This window comes from Emys orbicularis, chromosome 25, assembly GCF_028017835.1.
Source record: "Emys orbicularis isolate rEmyOrb1 chromosome 25, rEmyOrb1.hap1, whole genome shotgun sequence".
In the NCBI taxonomy this organism is placed as follows: domain Eukaryota; kingdom Metazoa; phylum Chordata; order Testudines; family Emydidae; genus Emys; species Emys orbicularis.
The window spans coordinates 2,737,117-2,753,932 of NC_088707.1; the positions used below are offsets into that span (position 1 = coordinate 2,737,117).

Genomic DNA, 16,816 nt, shown 5'->3' on the forward strand with positions numbered 1-16,816 from the left:
AGGGCCCAGGTTTGATTGTGTGATGTTCAGGACATGCAGACAGAGAAATTAGATAAAAATGTCAAATACTCTTGCTGGAAGGTTGCAATGTAACACACCCTGGTTAGGGTTAACCAACCCACAAACACACAAAACAGAGTGAGAGAAAACAGGCTGCTCCCTAAGGCAGCGAGGCACAAGTCATGCTACCTTGGTCTAGGATGGATCTTTGCAGACTAACCGCTGAAAGCCCCAGATCACCTGCCTCCCTATAGAGACCCAGAGGCTACAAGCTATCCAGGAAAACCCCAGAGAATTTAAAGTGATGGCTTTCAATTTCAGTGCAGATTCCTGCTTCCACCCAGGGCTTTTAAACACAAACCAAACGCACTCAGGGACTAGCCAGAATTTCGTATTAGCCATGTTCCTAGTCCATCACTTCAGCCTCCTGTGCAGCCAGCACCTTGGTAACACTTTATCAGCAAAACAATGGGATGACGCACGTTCATCCCCGTGCAAAGATCCGAACTCGCAATCGGACCATCGCAAGAGCTCACTGTGTTGGTTAGGGTCAGGAACGGCACCAGCTTTTCCGCCCCGAAATGCCCCCACCCCCCGAAGCGGCGGAAGGTCCCGCCGCTGAAATACCGCCGCGGTCGCCACCCCCCAAATCGCAGCGCCCTAGGCGACCGCCTAGGTGGCCTAATGGGTTGCGCCAGCCCTGGTTAGGGTTAGCTGTCTATCACGGTCACCTTTGAGAGGGCCCCAGCTTCCTCGGAAGCCGTCCAAAGTACAAGATTGAGGCAATGACAGGCTGTGTAATTCTCAGCCAAGGAAAAGGCACGGTGCAAATGGAGCGGAGAGAATTCAGCTCTCTGGAGGGGCTGGGGAGGGGGTCATTAGCCACAGAAAAGCTGTTGCAGTGAGGATGAATTTGCAGCTTGCCCGAATGCACCGTAGGACTCGGGGGTTACATATTGGTGGAATCAAGCGCAAAGGAAAATTTGCAGAGTGGCTTTTTTTTTTTTTTTCCAAATTGAATTCCAAGTGTGACCCCTGCTTTCCTACTTTAGATATTACTCTGCAAACGTCCAGTCCTGCTCCCAGAGAGCCTAGTGTCTAACTGCTCGTTCTTTGCATTCTTTAGATTCCCTTCGGGTGCCTTCCGCTTGAGACGGCAGATTAAAGAAAAGGTTTGTCGTGGCCCTTGGTGGAGAAGTCACCTCGAAGGCAAGGAGGAGACAACGCTCCCAGACTGAATATTAAGGCAGGAAGCCAAAGCAATGTCTCAGGTCATACCCAGCCACGTGCTACGGGTTGGCCAGACGATACGTGTTGCATCCCAGGAAGAAAGCAGAAGCTTACATCCAGCCGGGAGCCCCTGCTGCTCCAGCTTGACTACAAAATGTTCTTATTATTCAGCCGAGGGTTGGCTCAGCCAGCCTATAATGGCACAAACCAAAGCCCGTCTGCATGGACCTAACTCGAATGCCGTGTTCACGCGTGTGGCCTCTCCCACCCCCGGGAAAGAGCATCAGGTTGCCTCTTTGGAAAGAGCCAGTCCCACACATCAGCCAGAGGGTGAAGAGGAGACCGAGGGGACTCCCGAGGTGTCTCCGACCCTGGATGTGTCGATAGAAAACCTGAACCAACTGATCCTAGAAATCGACCCGACCTTTCAGCCCCTCCTGCTCAAACCAGACAGCAGCAAGAAGTACACTGCCCAACCCACGTCTCCTGGCAACGCGGCTGTGACCGAGAAACCAGACCCCGATTCGTTAGGTGAGGTAAAGGTCGTCAATGTGCAGCGGAGCCAGCGCAGGGCGCGCTCACCCCTAGCAAAGTAGCATGAAAGTCCCAGAGCATTTCCGTGCATTGCACGTGCCACGTGCAATCCCAGAGAATTCACCCCATGCAGCGGGCAGGCACAAGTCCTCAAAAAGGGCACTGGTGAAACGTAATTTTACCCATAGTACAGCCAGGGTTTGGATGTGATTTTTCTTGCCTATCACATCAGGGGCAGGCAAGTTGATTTTGTGGCTGGGCAGGCAAGTTTTCTCTCTGACTTCTGTGGCCCCCCATCACCATAGTGTCCGAGGCCACTTTCAATCTGTAATGTATTTAACCTCATAGACCCTCTGTGCTGCAGGGCAGAGCTGTTCTCCCCATTTCACAGCTGGGAAACTGAGGCACAGATAGGCTCGGTGACTTACGGGGGTTAGTGGGGGAGCTAATGGCTTACGGTCACCTGGCCGGAGTTAAAGCCAGGGAGGTGTGTGGCTTAATGAGGGATTAACGGGGAAGGCAGGCGCTCAGAAGTAAGGCGCAGGGTGTGAGTGACTTAGCAGAGAGGTCAGAGCACCCCGAGCCTGCAGCGCGCGGCCTCAGGAGAGCGTGTGTGAGGTTTGTTTGTCCGGCAGTTTCTCTCGGGGGTAACCGCCCTCCGAGGGAGGCTAGTTAAGGTGCTGAGATGGCCCCGGGGCTCTGGGTTGAGTTCGCAGCCTTGCCACAGAATCCCGGTGTGACCCTGTGCCAGTCTCCTAGGCCCGAGTTTTCAGTGGAGCTCAGCTCTCATTTAGGCCCCCAAAGGAGTGGCTGGACTTTCAGCAGAGCCCCATGTGCCAGGCGCAGAGCGAGTGCCTTCGAAAGTCTGTCCCCAGCTGTGAGAGCGAATCCCACCCAAGGCTTAGCCACTGGGCCCTGCGCAGAGCCGGGTTCGCTGACACGCTGGTGAACCCACCGTCACCACCACGGCGGCCTCTCTCTACAGCCGTGGGATTGTTCCTAAAAAAACTCTAGTGTGTGTGTGTGTGTGTGTGTGTGCGCGCGCGTCTTCCGTGCCTCAGTTTCCCCATCCGTAAAATGCAGCTAACCGCACTGCTTTGCTTTGCTGGGGTGCAGTGAGGCTAACCCCTTCACTGCTTGGGAGGCACTCAGATAGCGCTGAGCTGGCAGTGCCATAAGGGGGCAAGTGAATGAGCTGGAGCAGGGGCATATCGACAAGGAACGACGGGGAGCGGCTGTGAATGGCGTTCCTTTGCAACACGTTCCCCTGGGTTCTTGCTGCGAATTCCTTTGCAAGGAAGAGAGTTGAGGGGGGACTGATGGCGGAGAGTGGCTTGCACAAAGTAGCGATGTTGAATGAAGACTTTTAGGGATGCAGTGGTCCCTGAGAAATCATTTCTGTAAAGGCCCTGGATACGCCCGCGGGTTTTCCGTTGTCGAATGGAAATCATGGTGTGTGCGTTTGAACCTTCCACTCAGGGAGAGTTTGCATAATCCACCCTGTGTTCATGGGAGAGATTCGTGGCTGATGCGAATTCTCTCTCGTACGTAGTGGTTGAGAATGTTAGACTGTCCCTCTCGGCCCCGCCTAGCATGTGGCATTGGTCAGTCAGGCTGTTGTTTTGAAGTCACACCTGCTGCTTCTTGTTGCCAAAAAATTAGCCAGGAACATGAGCTAATATTAAACCCGTCTGATAGGCAAGAGCTTCAAGATAGCAGGCAAACAGCTGGATTAAAGTGATGACCCGGAAACAGCCAATTATTTCTCCTAACAGGGCCATTCTGAGTTACAATCTTTCCTTTCTTTTTCCTTTGAAGGGAGACCTCCCGGACACAGCGTCTCCAGCCAGGAGCTGGTCACAAGGGCTCTGAACGCTAATGAGCCGGCACTAGGACAAACTGGTGACATAGCCCTGGCCAGGACTGTCTTTGATAGGGTGATTGCCGCTTTTTAGTAATAGCGAGGAGGGGAGCGTCTGGGAAAAGGTTGAGGCGTGAGAGAGAACTGCTGTGGTTTTATTTTTAGTCGGGGTTTCTCTAAAGGATTTGACACGCTTCCAGCAGATCCCCCTAGCCCTGTCGCTCTGGCGGGCTGCAGCACCTTTCATGTTCCCCGGCTGAAGTTCCTCACCCACTAGGCAGCGTTCTCGGTTAGATCCGAGTTGCAATGGCAGTGTCAGATCAGCCCAGCCTGGTTCTGGCACGTGGGCCCCAAGGCTGCTGTTCTCCGCTGCAGCAGGCCTGGCGTTGCTGCGTCCAGGTGAAAACCTTGTCGCCATGAGTATTGTGGGCTCTGATGTGCTGTATGGGGCTGTTGATCCAGCTCCTTTTTGCGTGTTTATCTAAGCACAGCCTGTTTTATTTTAAAATTGGTTTCTCAACTGTAGACAGATTCACCAGCCCAATTAAACTGAACGTTTGCCTAGGGGCCTGGCACCCAGAAGGCAACCAAAGAGTACCTCTTGTGCAGACTTGTCCTAGAACCTGATGCCTTCGAGGCGCTGTTGTTTCTTACAAGAAGCAGTGACTGCAGTCTTTGGCAATTTGCCGTCCTCCCGGAGTCAGCTACTCACTAACCACACGATATAAGATAGCAACCAGGCCTGTCAAATGAATGACAAGGAAACTCAAAACTTTTAAGAGCATTTTTTTATTACAGAAGCAAAAAAATATTCCATCCTATTGATGCCTTTAAAAGTAGTGCAAGGAACCCTCCCAGCTTCAAAGGCATGACAAGATCCAGCGGCTGGGAGCGGAAGCTAGACACACTCAGGCTAGATACACGGTGCACCATTTTAACGGGGCAGGTGATTTACGACTGGAACAACCCCGGGGCACAGTGGATTCGCCTCCAAGTCTTTAAATCAAGCCTGGGCATCTCTGTCTAAAAGCTGCTGTAGTCAGCCAGAAGCTGTGGGCTTGATGCGGGACCGGCTGGTGAAATCTGGCCTGTGCTGTGCAGAGCTCAGAAGATCATACCAGTCCCTCCGGCCTTAGAGTCTAGAAATCTCGGAGTACTTGGAGTGGAGGTTCACACACTGGCTCTGACTCCACTGCATTGTACAGTTCTTGTACATCCAGGGCTCTCTTTCCTGTGCTCTGGCCCACAGCTGAGTCGGGCTCAGGTCTCTGCTGTGGTATCTGCCTTTCAAAAGCAGGAAAGAGCCCACAGAGCTGAGGGAGCGAGCAGTCCCAGCCCCCTCTTTGCCGAGCGTCATCACCCACCAGACAGCACGGCCTGGGCTAGCTCCCATTGAAAACTAAACCGGGCTGGGCTGGTGAAATGAAAGCAGCACTCGTTCATGAACAAGGGACTCCGGCAGAGATCACACCATTGTAACTCAGCACACAATGACCGTGCACTGCCCCCTAGCATGGGGCACTTCTCAGTGAGGATCTCAAAGCAAGTTACAGACATTGACTAATTGAGGGTCACGATCCCTCCTGCCTGTGAGCTCTTTTGATCCCTGGGTTACGATGGGTAAACTAAGGGACCGAGCGGTTAAATGATGATGTGCTAAAAGTCAGACGAGGCAGTGGCAGAGCTGGGCATGGAACCCAGGAACCCCATCTCCTAGTCCCCCCCCTGCTCTAACCACTAGACCCTCTGCTCCCCTCCCAGAGCCAGGAATAGAACCCGGGATTCCACTCTTAACTTCCAGAGCAAGAAAGCCGGTTCGTGTGAGTGCAGAAATCTACTTTTTACTGTTAGGCTTTCTTAGATCTGCTTAGAAACAAACCTTTCCCCTTCACAAGTGTGTGGCCAGACACAGCAATATACTAATCCGTACGTGTTCTCTTGGGGGTGTCCCATGAGCCCTGAAAGAGAGGGAGAGCCGTTCTGGGAGGGACACTGGGGTGCACATACTTGAGAGATGTTGAATCGCCTTAAGAGCTGCTTTGGGAACCAAAGGACTCCTGCCCAAACTGGGACAACGGAATCGACTGAGCTGCTCCCCTGCCCCGGGCACTGGCTGCTTTTGCTGCAGGAATGCTCAGCCCATGAGCTGATCAGCTAGGAATGTGCAGGTTCGCTCTGCACACCAATGGCACCACGCCGGTTCTGTGCATGGTTACCAATGCTCCAAGCATCCAGCCACGCCTGAGAAATACACCCTGTGCACACGGCCAAGCACGGGGCCTGTACACCAGGTGAGCTGTAAGCGGTACGCAGGAGCCAGAAAGCCCATCCCGCCTCTCACGCCCTTTGTCCCTGAGTCTGATGTGATCACTCACTTGGGAGTAGCCAGACGTTTTTTTCTTTAGTCAGGTACAAACAGAACAGCTGCTTAAGGAAGACAAATAGAAGCATCCGCCCTTTGCTACAGGCATCAACATGTAATCATCACAAGGGGCTCTGCGCTCTCCGAGATGACCCTGCATAACCCTGCCTTCCTGGGGGCTGCTCTCCTTAGGCTGGGGGCGGGGCATTCCGGCTGGAGTTAGAAGCGAAGTGTCACCATTTCAGAGAGGGGAGCTAGGAATCTGCTTCTGGGAGCTGCAATGCAAGGCCTGGCCTTGTGACGTGGGAGAAAGGGGCTCCTCAAAACCTTGGCAGGAAGCGGCTCTGTAACGTTCCCTGTTCCTTGGCTAATGGCCACACAACACCTGCAGCCCCAGGGGGTCTATAAAGAAGGGAATTAACCACAGCCCAGGTCTAATGAAGCGTGGAGGTTGCATCTAAGCACTAGCGCTGAAGAGCACCGTTGTGGGGCTTGCGTGGGGCACGGGGGGTTGTTTGAAATTCCCATCAAACACAAGCTCTCTTTGCACTTGCAATTGTCGGTTGCGCTCACGGCCAGGGACCGTGTCACCTTCGGTGTGAACGCAGGGCCTGATCCAGATTGACTCCGCGAGGTGCGGTCACTATGAGGCAGAGGTTCCAAAAGCTACCTAAGGGATTTGGATGGCCAGTAAATGGGAACTGTGCATCAAAATCCCCTAGGTTGTTTGGAAACTGCAGCCTAAATCCATAATAATTCTCCTCCTAGGTTTGGCTGATGAACCTGCCCAAATACCTTATTGTTAACTCCTCCCGTTTTGTTTCCAGAGATCAAGTACATCGAAATGACCCCCACCCGAGCCAAGAGCCACGAATCCATGCAGGGCTCGGCCAGTCCTTGCATCACTCCGCTCTCCATGTCACCCCAAGGCAGCTGCTTCCTGCTAGCCCGGGACAACTGCACCCCGAACGGCAGTCTTGTCTTCTCGAGCCCCTCCGGGCCTGAGAGCAACCGGGCAGCTCCTCAAAATCAGCCACCCACTGGGAGCTCCCCCCAGACCTGCTACAGAGTGTCTGAATGTGTGTCCATCCCACAGCGTGGTCAGAAGGATTGCATCTCCTACGGGCCAAATACTCTCCTGGCCACCTCTCCCGGCCTGGAGAGTTTGCGGAAGGCTTTGTACATTGGGCGGGCTCCACAGAGAACCAGCAGGGTCTCCGTGCTCTCCACGAGCCCGGGATCAGACACCAGTTACATGCTTGGAAGGTAAATCTGCCTTTGTGATGTCTGGGCATTCAGCGGCTCGGGTGTATTTCCGCAGAGAACGAGCCATGGCAGAGAGTTTCTCCACCTTTATGGAGATGGCCCCGTTCAGAAGCCAGGTGGGTGGGGATGGGCAGTAAGCTCTTGGGGGATTCAGAGCTGAATATGCCACCAAAGAGTAGTGCTGCATTCTCCTGGGCAACAGCAGATGCCCTAATGCTCACCAGTGCCCCCATCCCGCCCTTTGCGGTAGAAGACTGGAGAGTGGGAGCAGAGGAAAGGACAGAAGAGGGAGCTGGCTTTATTTCCCCCTGGGGTGGAAGTGAGCTTTCATGCTGTGATTTGATGTCACAGGAGCCAGGCAAGGTTCCCCCCCCCCCAACCCCCCCCAGGCAACCTCTATCTGGCTTGCTGCACAGTGCGTCAGCTGGAGAACAAGCCCTCCAATTTCCCTGTACCTTCTGCTTTTCTTCTGCAGCAGCACCCAGTCGCTTCTCAACGATGACTCCGACTCTCACCAACCTGCCCACAGATCAGCGGAAAGCCCCTTATCTGTCGGCTCCTTCGGCAGCCCTTGTCTCGCCTCCCCCGGCATTCAAGTCAATCGTTTTGGAGATGCCTTTAGCCCGGGTTCCAATTCCAACAAAGTGAACAACTCTTCCTCCCCGCCACTCCAGAAGGGACATGCCAGCAGCTGTCCCCCGTCCATTGTTAACTCCATGGCTGATATCCCCATACTGCTGGTCAACGGATGTCTGGAACATGGCGAGACGTCTCCCAGGATGGGCAAAGACTTCCAGCGTTCCGTGAAGCAGACAATTCCACCCAATTCCAGCTCCTCCTCAGGGATAAACAGCTTGAATAAGACCTCTTCTGAAACATCTCTCTCCTTCTCCTCAGCCGGTAAGTTGTGCCTGTTTTGAGTTGGAACCACTCTCTGTTTCAGAGCAAAGTTATCCAACACAGAGAATCCCACTAGGTTACCAAGGTGGAAAGACAGGATGAAACTGGAGATTGTGTTTCCACTTCCAATCAAGCTTTCATTTATAAATGGTTAATAAGACACTTATAGATATTATAGATATGATAAGTTGTGTCCTTGAGGGTGATAACCCCGTCATCAGAGGTGTTAGAGATGGTTATAAGTCATGGTTGTAAGAACGTGTTGGACTCTCTAAAGATCTAGAATGATTGATTAATCATTTATTGAAACATCTAGTCATCATTTTTAACCCTTCATAAATTGGAACCCCACTATAAAGTGTGACCAAGATGGCATATAAATGAAGACTCTCTCCAGCAGAAAATTGTGTGCAGAAATGTCCAGGAATTGTTCATTAAAAAAGGGTCAGGGTGTTAAAAACATCTGGTAACGATGAGGTTCCATAAAATTATAGGGTCCCATCCTCCGCTCGTGTGACCAGGGTAGTTCCAATGAAGCAGATGAACCTTTGCTTATTTACACTGGCTGAGAATGTGACCCATAATGTTTTAATTTCATCCTTATTTCAGTGCTAAGACTTTTTTGCCCCCATTTGTTTTTGGAGGCCATCTAAAGATATCAAAAGTTTGGGAAACACAAGGTTCCTAGTTCAAGAGTAAACAACTGGGCCATTGTTCTCTGGAATAGTTTACGGGGGCAGCTCCTGACAGAGACTTTTCATCTGGGTTCTCATGGGAAAGAAAAGAGGGATGTCTTTCAACATAGCGCTCTTGACTTCAGTGAAGCTGGGATGATACACACCAGCTGAGGAGCTAGCCTATTATCTTTCTGATCTTGACTGTGGTTTGCCAAGAAGATAATGAAGTGGAGAGTGAATTATGCTGGGAACCAGAGAGGAAGTTCTAATTGAAAGACTTGAGCAAACATTTAAACCCAAGCTCAGTTAAAAGAGAAACAGTCTTTGTTAGGGTTCTTCTCCCCTTAAAGATGCCAGGCAAGAGAATCCCTGGGATCTAAATACCTATAACACATGCCTGTGCCTCTCTGCAAAGAAAGAGGTTCGTGTCATGTGCCATGCATGAGGGAATGCCATTGTCCCTTGCAGGTCCCTCCAAAGATGGTGAGCCAACCATGAAGTTTGTGATGGACACGTCAAAATACTGGTTCAAGCCAAGCATTACAAGGGACCAAGGTAAAAGGAGAGGAGACGTTGCTAGGCCTATCCCATTCCCAAATCTACCCTTCTGCGTAGCTCTTGGAGAGCTGCTCATCTGATGGGGTGGCAGAGGACCAGCAGAAGCTCTATGCATCACTTAGGTCCCATAGTGACTTATTTCCTAATTGCATCCTAACCCAATAAAAGCTGGTGTTACAGAAGTGGAAGAGGCACTCGCCAGTCTAGAGATGATGCTCAGGAAACATCAGGTCTTCCCTCTGTCTGTGCTGTCCGAGTTGAGGAGAATACGCTCCCCTCTCTAATGATCAGCTGAGTCAACTTGATTTTGGAAAGGGCCGCCTGTATTTTTCAATTCCCAGGATAAGGATCCTGGCTGAAGTTGAATGCTTCTTGAATCACCCCTGTGCAGTGACACCATTCTGGTCAGGTCTTCTGCAAGGACAGAGCCTGGTCCTCTGAATTTAAAAGCTCAATGAGGCTCTACTGCCTGAGGCAACTGCTAAAGAAGCAGGTCCATTAGTTCGGAGGACCTAACATTAACAGTCTCGTTAAATGGGTATATGTGGTCTAGCCACTAAAGGGAGACAAAGCACCATACTGGTAGCATGGGTTGCAGATGCATGAAGGAAATACTCGTATGCACCCTGAAGCCCACCCCGCTGCATGTCACTGCCCCCCGGGGATGGTTACAGCGCTAGACAGAGGGAATGCTGAGTTCAGAAATGCTGAAATGCCGCCTGTGTTGCATGGGTAACCCTCTCCTGTGTGCCTTCAGCAATCCAACTTCTGAAGGAGGCGGAACCAGGCGCTTTCCTCATGCGGGACAGCACGTCGTACCGCGGGTCATTTGGGCTGGCGATGAAGGTTCTCAGCTCACCATCCGGCTGCAAGACAGGTACAGAGAGGCCTCTTAAGAACATAGAGCTAAACTCCCCAGGAGAATCGTATACGCCAGGCTCAGCAGTTTGTAACGGAGCCAATAAGCAGTGAGAGTTTTGCTCGATTAAGGACCCCCGAGTTTGGATCTTTGTGTAAAATTCACCCCGATGGGTCAGCACAAGGGCCACACATCACTTGAAACCTCAAAGTAAGGCTGCAGGGGGATGTAAGGGTCAGTGCCTAATTGCCTAGGGGTGGCGTAGAAGCACAATTGAAATGGCATTTTGAAAATCCCACCCTGCAGATAGAGCTGAACTAAAGGGTGTCGTGCAATTACAGCCCAGCCCAGAGGCATGCAGGGAAAGTGGAGGGTCAAAAACATGGTGGGCAGTAACACTGGAGATTGTGGTAGAGGCTCTCTTGCATTTTGCTTGAAGGTGATGACAGCAGCGACCAGGTCCGACACTTCCTCATTGAGTCATCTGCCAAAGGAGTGCACCTTAAAGGGGCCAGCGAGGAGCCCTACTTTGGTAAGGATATTACTGTCGTGGAGCGGAAGTTACAGGAGTGTATTACGTGTATTACGGTAGCACCGGGCCCCTGATCACATTTGTGCCTGGTGCTGTACAAGTAAGCAGCAAGAAGCAGCTTAAATGCCTGTTGCAGACACTTCCCAGCGTGTGTCGCATGACCAGTCAGAGCTGTAAATACAATGGGTAAAAAACATTAGACCAAGGCCACCGTCTTCACTCAGGCCAGCTGAGATGAGGGGGAGGGTGGTGGAAGAGCGGGGGAGCTGGTGGGGTCTCTTGTCCCTGCCGTCCTGTAAGCCCTCTCGCTGTCTCTGTTGCAGGGAGCCTGTCTGCCTTCGTCTACCAGCACGCCATGACAGCACTAGCCTTGCCCTGCAAGCTGGCCATCCCCACACAAGGTACAGGTCCGACTTGGAGGAGACCAGCAGGAAGAAATGCTGGGAGTTAGCGAGGGGGGTGGGGGGTGGCTAGGTGGACATTGCGGACACGTCTGGACTTCACAGCTACGCCCCCGTTCCAGCAAAACCGGAGTTTGGAAGGGGGCCTGCTCACGGGCACACGTAGGGCATGGGGGATGCATCAGTGGGAACAGGGCACAGCACTGGTAGGTGGGGTCAGGAGTTAGGGAGAAGCATGAATGGTTGGCAGCTGTAAGTGCCGCTGTGGTGAGGGGTGAGAAGAAAAACTGGCCAATACCTCCCCGGTTGTGGGCAGAGCAGACGACGTACGTTTTGCCCTGTGGACACGGTTTCTGAATCCTGTGCAGCGATACCAGCACGCTGGCTGCAGTTGCTAAACCCAGAGCGAGAGAGAGGTGCGAGCGGCCTCTGCAGCAGTCCAAGGGGTTGGGGTGCACATAAGCCCGTGGAGAGACCCGTGGGCTGAGCAGAGGGCTCCGGAGAGCTGGCCGGAAAGGCGGAGCAGAGTGGACGAATGAGGAGGGGTCAGATCATAGAGGTGGATGGGGGACACAGACACGAAGGGCTTGGAAGAGGAGGAGAGGGGTGGTGGGGGATGTCCCTGGATCCCTGAATAGATGTGGCCTATTCACAGCGGGTGAAATTCACCCGTGTGCAGAGACCCTAAGACTTAACTGGTTCCTGGGCCCTGTGTCCCCTGAACAGAGGTGAGTTTCACCCCTGGCCAAGCGTTGATTTCAGAGCTGCTTGCTCTCCCCACGCCTCACGGTTCTGTTTGTTGCTTGCACAGATTTTGCTGGTGGAGAAAATAGCTCTGAGACCCCCCTGGAATCTGCAATTTCTGCAATGAAGAAAACTGCAGGTGAGCAAAGGAAAGAAACCAGGTTTCTTCTGGGCTTTATTTGCTGGAGGGACAACCTGTCGCCATCCTCCAGGGCTTTGGACTTCACCCCACGCGGAGTGATTTCACTTTTAACCAGGGCTGGCTCCAGGCACCAGCTTGGCAAGCAGGTGCTTGGGGCGGCCACTCCGGAGAGGGGCGGCAGGTCCAGCTATTCGGCGGCAATTCGGCAGACGGTCCCTCACTCCCGCTCGGAGCGAAGGACCTTCCGCCGAATTGCCGCCGCAGATCGCGATCGCAGCTTTTTTTTTTTTTTTTTTTTTTTGGCTGCTTGGGGCCCTGCTTTTAACACACCCGACACTGAGATATTTTTTTCACACTTGTGATAAATTCTGACACAAGTCACGGAAGCAGCCGAGGAGCAGCTGACATGACCAGGACCCGTAGCTTGGGGGAGTGGGAGGGGAGCGGTGTTGCCAGTTCGCACAATTTTATCACAAGTCGTGTGGTACCTGGTGTTTTTCTTGCAGCCCTAATTCCAGGAGTCGGGTGACTGCCTGAGAATCTTGGCTTGCATTAAAACAAAAGGCAGTAGCTAGCTCTCATGATTGAGAAATGTTTGAAAATGTGACTCCCAACCGCTCAAACCTCCGAAGGCGAAGGAAAAGAACACAACAGTTGTTACATTATAAAATCTCCTGATTTTTTAAGCCAATCTCCTGATTTTCATGGCCCGACTAATGATTTCTGAACACCTGGGATTTGGCGGTCCTGGGGTAGTGTCATTGTGGCAGCTTCGAGCCGCGGAGTAGACAAGGCTAGCAGGATATAAAGGCCATTCTCCTGTCCTGAGTGTGCAGTCAGTAATGGGTGCACTGCGGGTGAAAGCACAGGATCAGGGAGAGAAATGTAGTATAATTATTGGTCTGACTGTAGTGCCATGGGCAAGGGCCCCAGTGTGCTAGGAGCTGTACAAACACAGAACAAAGTGCTGGTCCCCTACAGCGCCCTGATCGCTCTTCAAAGCCGGCGGGAGGGGGCCGCACACCCAGCGTGGCGCTGACCTTGGTTCTGTGCTGTTCCCTCGCAGCCTGCAACGTCTTGTACCTCAACTCGGTGAGCGTGGAGACGCTGACCGGCGCCTCGGCGGTTCAGAAAGCCGTCTCCTCCACCTTCGAACTGGAGACGCCGCCCACGCCCACCATCGTTCACTTCAAAGTGACCGAGCAAGGAATAACCCTGACCGACGTCCAGAGAAAGTAAGGATGCTCCTTTGGGACGGACGGGCCTGCTGAGATGCTGGTGTTAGATTTCCTGGGGCGGTGCTTATGACAGCGCTGCTGCGGATTGGTCAGGGCTGCAGAGTGACTAGATTCTGGCGTGAATGGGGACAGGGCTCCATAAAACCTCATTATCTTAATCCTGAATTATCTCTCCTAAATGGGACCAAAGTCTCTTCCCAGTTACAATGTTGCAAGCCCTGTGTAAATTACACATTAATCCCGTCTGTCATTGGAGGCGTAACCCCCAGGCTGCATTTGACCCATTATGTTGAATAGTATAGGACATGATTCCACTTTGAGCACAGCCACTGTAGTGCCACTGGGGAGCTAGAATTGGGCGCTAAATTCATGTCACTGGTCAGCCGAGATCGATCAGAACCCAGCCTTAGGCACCGAAGGGCTTGTCGGCTCACCAAGAGGGGTTTGATTTTGCAGAAGTGTATTTCCCCCCATTGAGCTATCCACGCACCGCTTCTTTTAAAGCCTTCTCTTCTTCTTCTTCCCCTCTGCAGGGTGTTTTTCCGACGGCACTATCCCCTCGCTGCCCTCAGCTTCTGTAGCATGGACCCTGAGAACAGAAAGTAAGTTGCAACCAACTGCTCTGCAAGTCGGGGCAGTGAAGTTATTCGGGGAGCAGGCTGGGTGCTGTAGTGGTCATTTGACCCTCGATGGAAAATAACTGCCATGTGGGCGCAGGATGGGACCAAGGACTGGCCCTGAGTCGAATGTCAGAATTGAAAGAACTGATCAAAATTTCAGATTTTCAGAAAAGACTAAGCTTTTTTCCCCAGTAAAAGTAACAGTTTTCTAGTTACACAGTAATTATACGCAGCTAATAACATTCAAGATCTGGATTTCTCTTGAGAGTTTCTTCATCTCTTTTCTTTCAGGTGGCAAAAGTACTGCAAGTCTTCAAGGTAAGCCTCGGCCAAAGAAACCTCCCGAAAACGCAGGAGGAAAGTGGCTTTAGTTACGGGGTTCTGGGTATTTAAACAGACACATTTCAAACAGCAGCTTAAACTTAAAAATTAAAACCCCAGTGATCAGAGGAGAAATGAAATTTACAGATTTAGGAGAATTCACCAGTGCTCTGTAACAAAACCCTTCCAGAATGGAAGGGGGATACAAGTGCTACCCGTAGAGAGCCAAGCTTTGTAAGATCTCGGCGGTAGCTACAGCTGTCCCTCTCATGGGGGTGAATTTCACCCTAAATGGAAAGAGCCCAGCAAATCTGTCATGTCCCTAATCCTCCCCCCAAGTGTTCTCAGTACTCAGGAAGTGAGTTCCCCATGACTCTACTTTGTGTCCCAGGAATGTTCCATAGTCAGGAAGGTGACGGCGAGAAGCACTACCACAGTGTGGTTTTTCCCGGGAACGGGCCAGGTGGGATTGCTAGTTCGCTCTGCGGCTAGTTTCAGCTTGTTCTCTTCCATTTCTGAACGCAGGCTAACTAGGCCTTTTTTTTTTTTTTTTTTTGGTCTCTCTCGTTTCCAAAGGATCTTTGGCTTTGTAGCCAAAAGCCAAATGGATGCCGAGAATCTCTGTCATCTCTTTGCCGAGTACGACACTGTGCAGCCAGCTTCTCTTGTCATTGACTTTCTCAGCAAACTCCTCCCAGAGCAGTAGCTGATGCAGACCTGCGTAGACACCTGGACACCTTGCTGCCAGTACCTGGATGCCGCTTCCTACCGTTCTGTTGCTACCTTGTTGCATTTTGGCAACTGCTCCTATTTATAACTTTTGTTACGTACTTTGATGTCCGGAGTTTCAGAGGAAGGTTTTACACTCCCTGCTCAGTCCTGGGAGGCGCTGATGGGATCAGATCTCATTCAAGATCTCTGATGAGGAATCACATGGAAATGCCGAATGCCTTGCATGTATATATCGCAGCCTGCAGGAAGCCACGGCGGGTCAGATGGTGGATGAGTGTGTGAGGGGCTGGATTTGCCTTGCAAAGTTATTTGCTCACTCATCGGGGGTGAGTCATTTTGTCCTTTAACAGGCAGGGAAAATATTGGGGCCAAGATTTTTGATAGTGATGCCTTGATTTCTGGGTGCCCAATTTGAGACCCTTAAAGGGGTCTGAGCTCCCACCCTCCAAAAGTCCGGGTTAGCACCGCCCGACCTCACAGATGTCTTGTGAGGATTTTTTTTGGCCAGGGCTGGTAAATTTTTGTGCCATTTTTGCTGGATTAGCCTAGATCGAAATATCCAGATCATGACGAGCGGAGAAATAAACATTGACGTTTTCATGACAGTAAATGTATTGGCTTTTTGGAGGAGACTGGGCCAGATCCTCAGCTGATGTAAATTGGCGGCGCCTCCTTCTGGGGCGCTCCACGTGCTGAAGGAAGCAGGTGACTCCAGTAGGTAAGAGGCTCAATTGCATAGCTAGGGCATTGGACTGGGAGCCAGGAGATCTGAGGTCTATTTCCCCTCCCCACCCTTCACTCAATGGCCATAAACTGAAGGTCTCGTCCCTTCAGAGCAGGAGGAGATAAGGCAGGGAACTGAGCTAGTGAGTCTGGGCCTGGGAAATCAGCTTGACATGAGTGCATAGCTAACGCAGTCTGCTTTACCCACTCGAGACGCCAAAATCCGGAGCAGTTGGCTTGTTTGTGTCTCTTCATCCGCTAACTGCTGTATTTTCACAGCACTTCCTGTGCTATTTACGTAGGAGTAACATGGTACAAAAGCACCAGGTTGTGTAACTCTTTGGCCAGGGCTCAGGTGGGCAGCCCGGTCTAATTAGGGGCAAGGCTTGGGGCAGGAGGGTCTAGTGGTTAAAGCCCTGGACTGGGACTCTGGAGGCTTGGGTTCTACTCCTGGCAGCCAATGACCTGCTGTGTGACTGTAGGCAAGTTCCTCCACCGCTCTGTGCCTCAGTTTCCCCTCCTGCTCTTTGTCTGTCTTTGCTATAATGGCAGTGCCCAAAAGGCGCCCGCTGGGCCTTGGGGCCCCCATTGCACTGCAGGGCGACCTCTTGCTCTGTACTGCACTCAGCACAAGGAGGCCCCAGACCCAGTGCATCACATTAATGTCTAGCCGAGTCAGATGCAAACGAGTATAAAACGAGGCAGGGGCCTTAAAACTCCAGGGGAAGTCGTTCTTGAACCAGTGCACTCATTTCTATGTAACAGCGGGGGGCGGGGTGTATTCTGAGCTTAGACTTTCAGTGAAGATATATTATGAAATGGAATCCACTAGATCTGTTGTTTTGCAAGATTTCAAAGGGCTCCATTCTGGCCGTGTGATCCATTGCTCGGGACTCTCCGGTCGCTGAGTGGAGAGGATAGGGAACGGATTCCCTCTCGTTCCGATTCATTGGGAGCTGCAAAACAGGGCATCCAACGCTGGTCTCCTGAGCCCGCACTGAGCACCCCTCGCCACTGGCCCCCCCAGACCTCCAGCCTCGCCCGGAACTGGGGCTGACCTGGTGCCTAGCCCGTCTGCTGTTTCTCTGCACAGGCTTGAATTTCACCCGAGGGGAA

At 52.0% G+C, this 16,816-nt stretch overlaps 1 protein-coding gene across 1 annotated transcript; it reads left to right on the forward strand.

Moving 5' to 3' along the window:
• Window positions 1–1,262: 1,262 nt before the first annotated feature.
• TNS4 (tensin 4) lies at window positions 1,263–14,951 on the forward strand. The gene is made up of 12 exons (XM_065422671.1): window positions 1,263–1,761; window positions 6,815–7,253; window positions 7,729–8,153; window positions 9,299–9,385; window positions 10,146–10,265; window positions 10,687–10,779; window positions 11,103–11,180; window positions 11,992–12,063; window positions 13,133–13,301; window positions 13,838–13,906; window positions 14,216–14,242; window positions 14,822–14,951. The coding sequence occupies exons 1-12, from the start codon at window positions 1,263–1,265 to the stop codon at window positions 14,949–14,951; spliced, it is 2,208 nt and encodes a 735-aa protein (XP_065278743.1).
• Window positions 14,952–16,816: the final 1,865 nt, after the last annotated feature.

What these genes read in the sequence shown, in the direction of transcription:
- TNS4 (XM_065422671.1), top strand. Translation starts at nt 1,263, where the DNA reads ATGTCTCAGGTCATACCCAGCCACGTGCTACGGGTTGGCCAGACGATA. An exon ending in ACCATCCGGCTGCAAGACAG is followed by an intron (nt 10,266 to 10,686) that starts GTACAGAGAGGC and finishes TTTTGCTTGAAG; the next exon opens with GTGATGACAGCAGCGACCAG. An exon ending in CAGCGAGGAGCCCTACTTTG is followed by an intron (nt 10,780 to 11,102) that starts GTAAGGATATTA and finishes TCTCTGTTGCAG; the next exon opens with GGAGCCTGTCTGCCTTCGTC.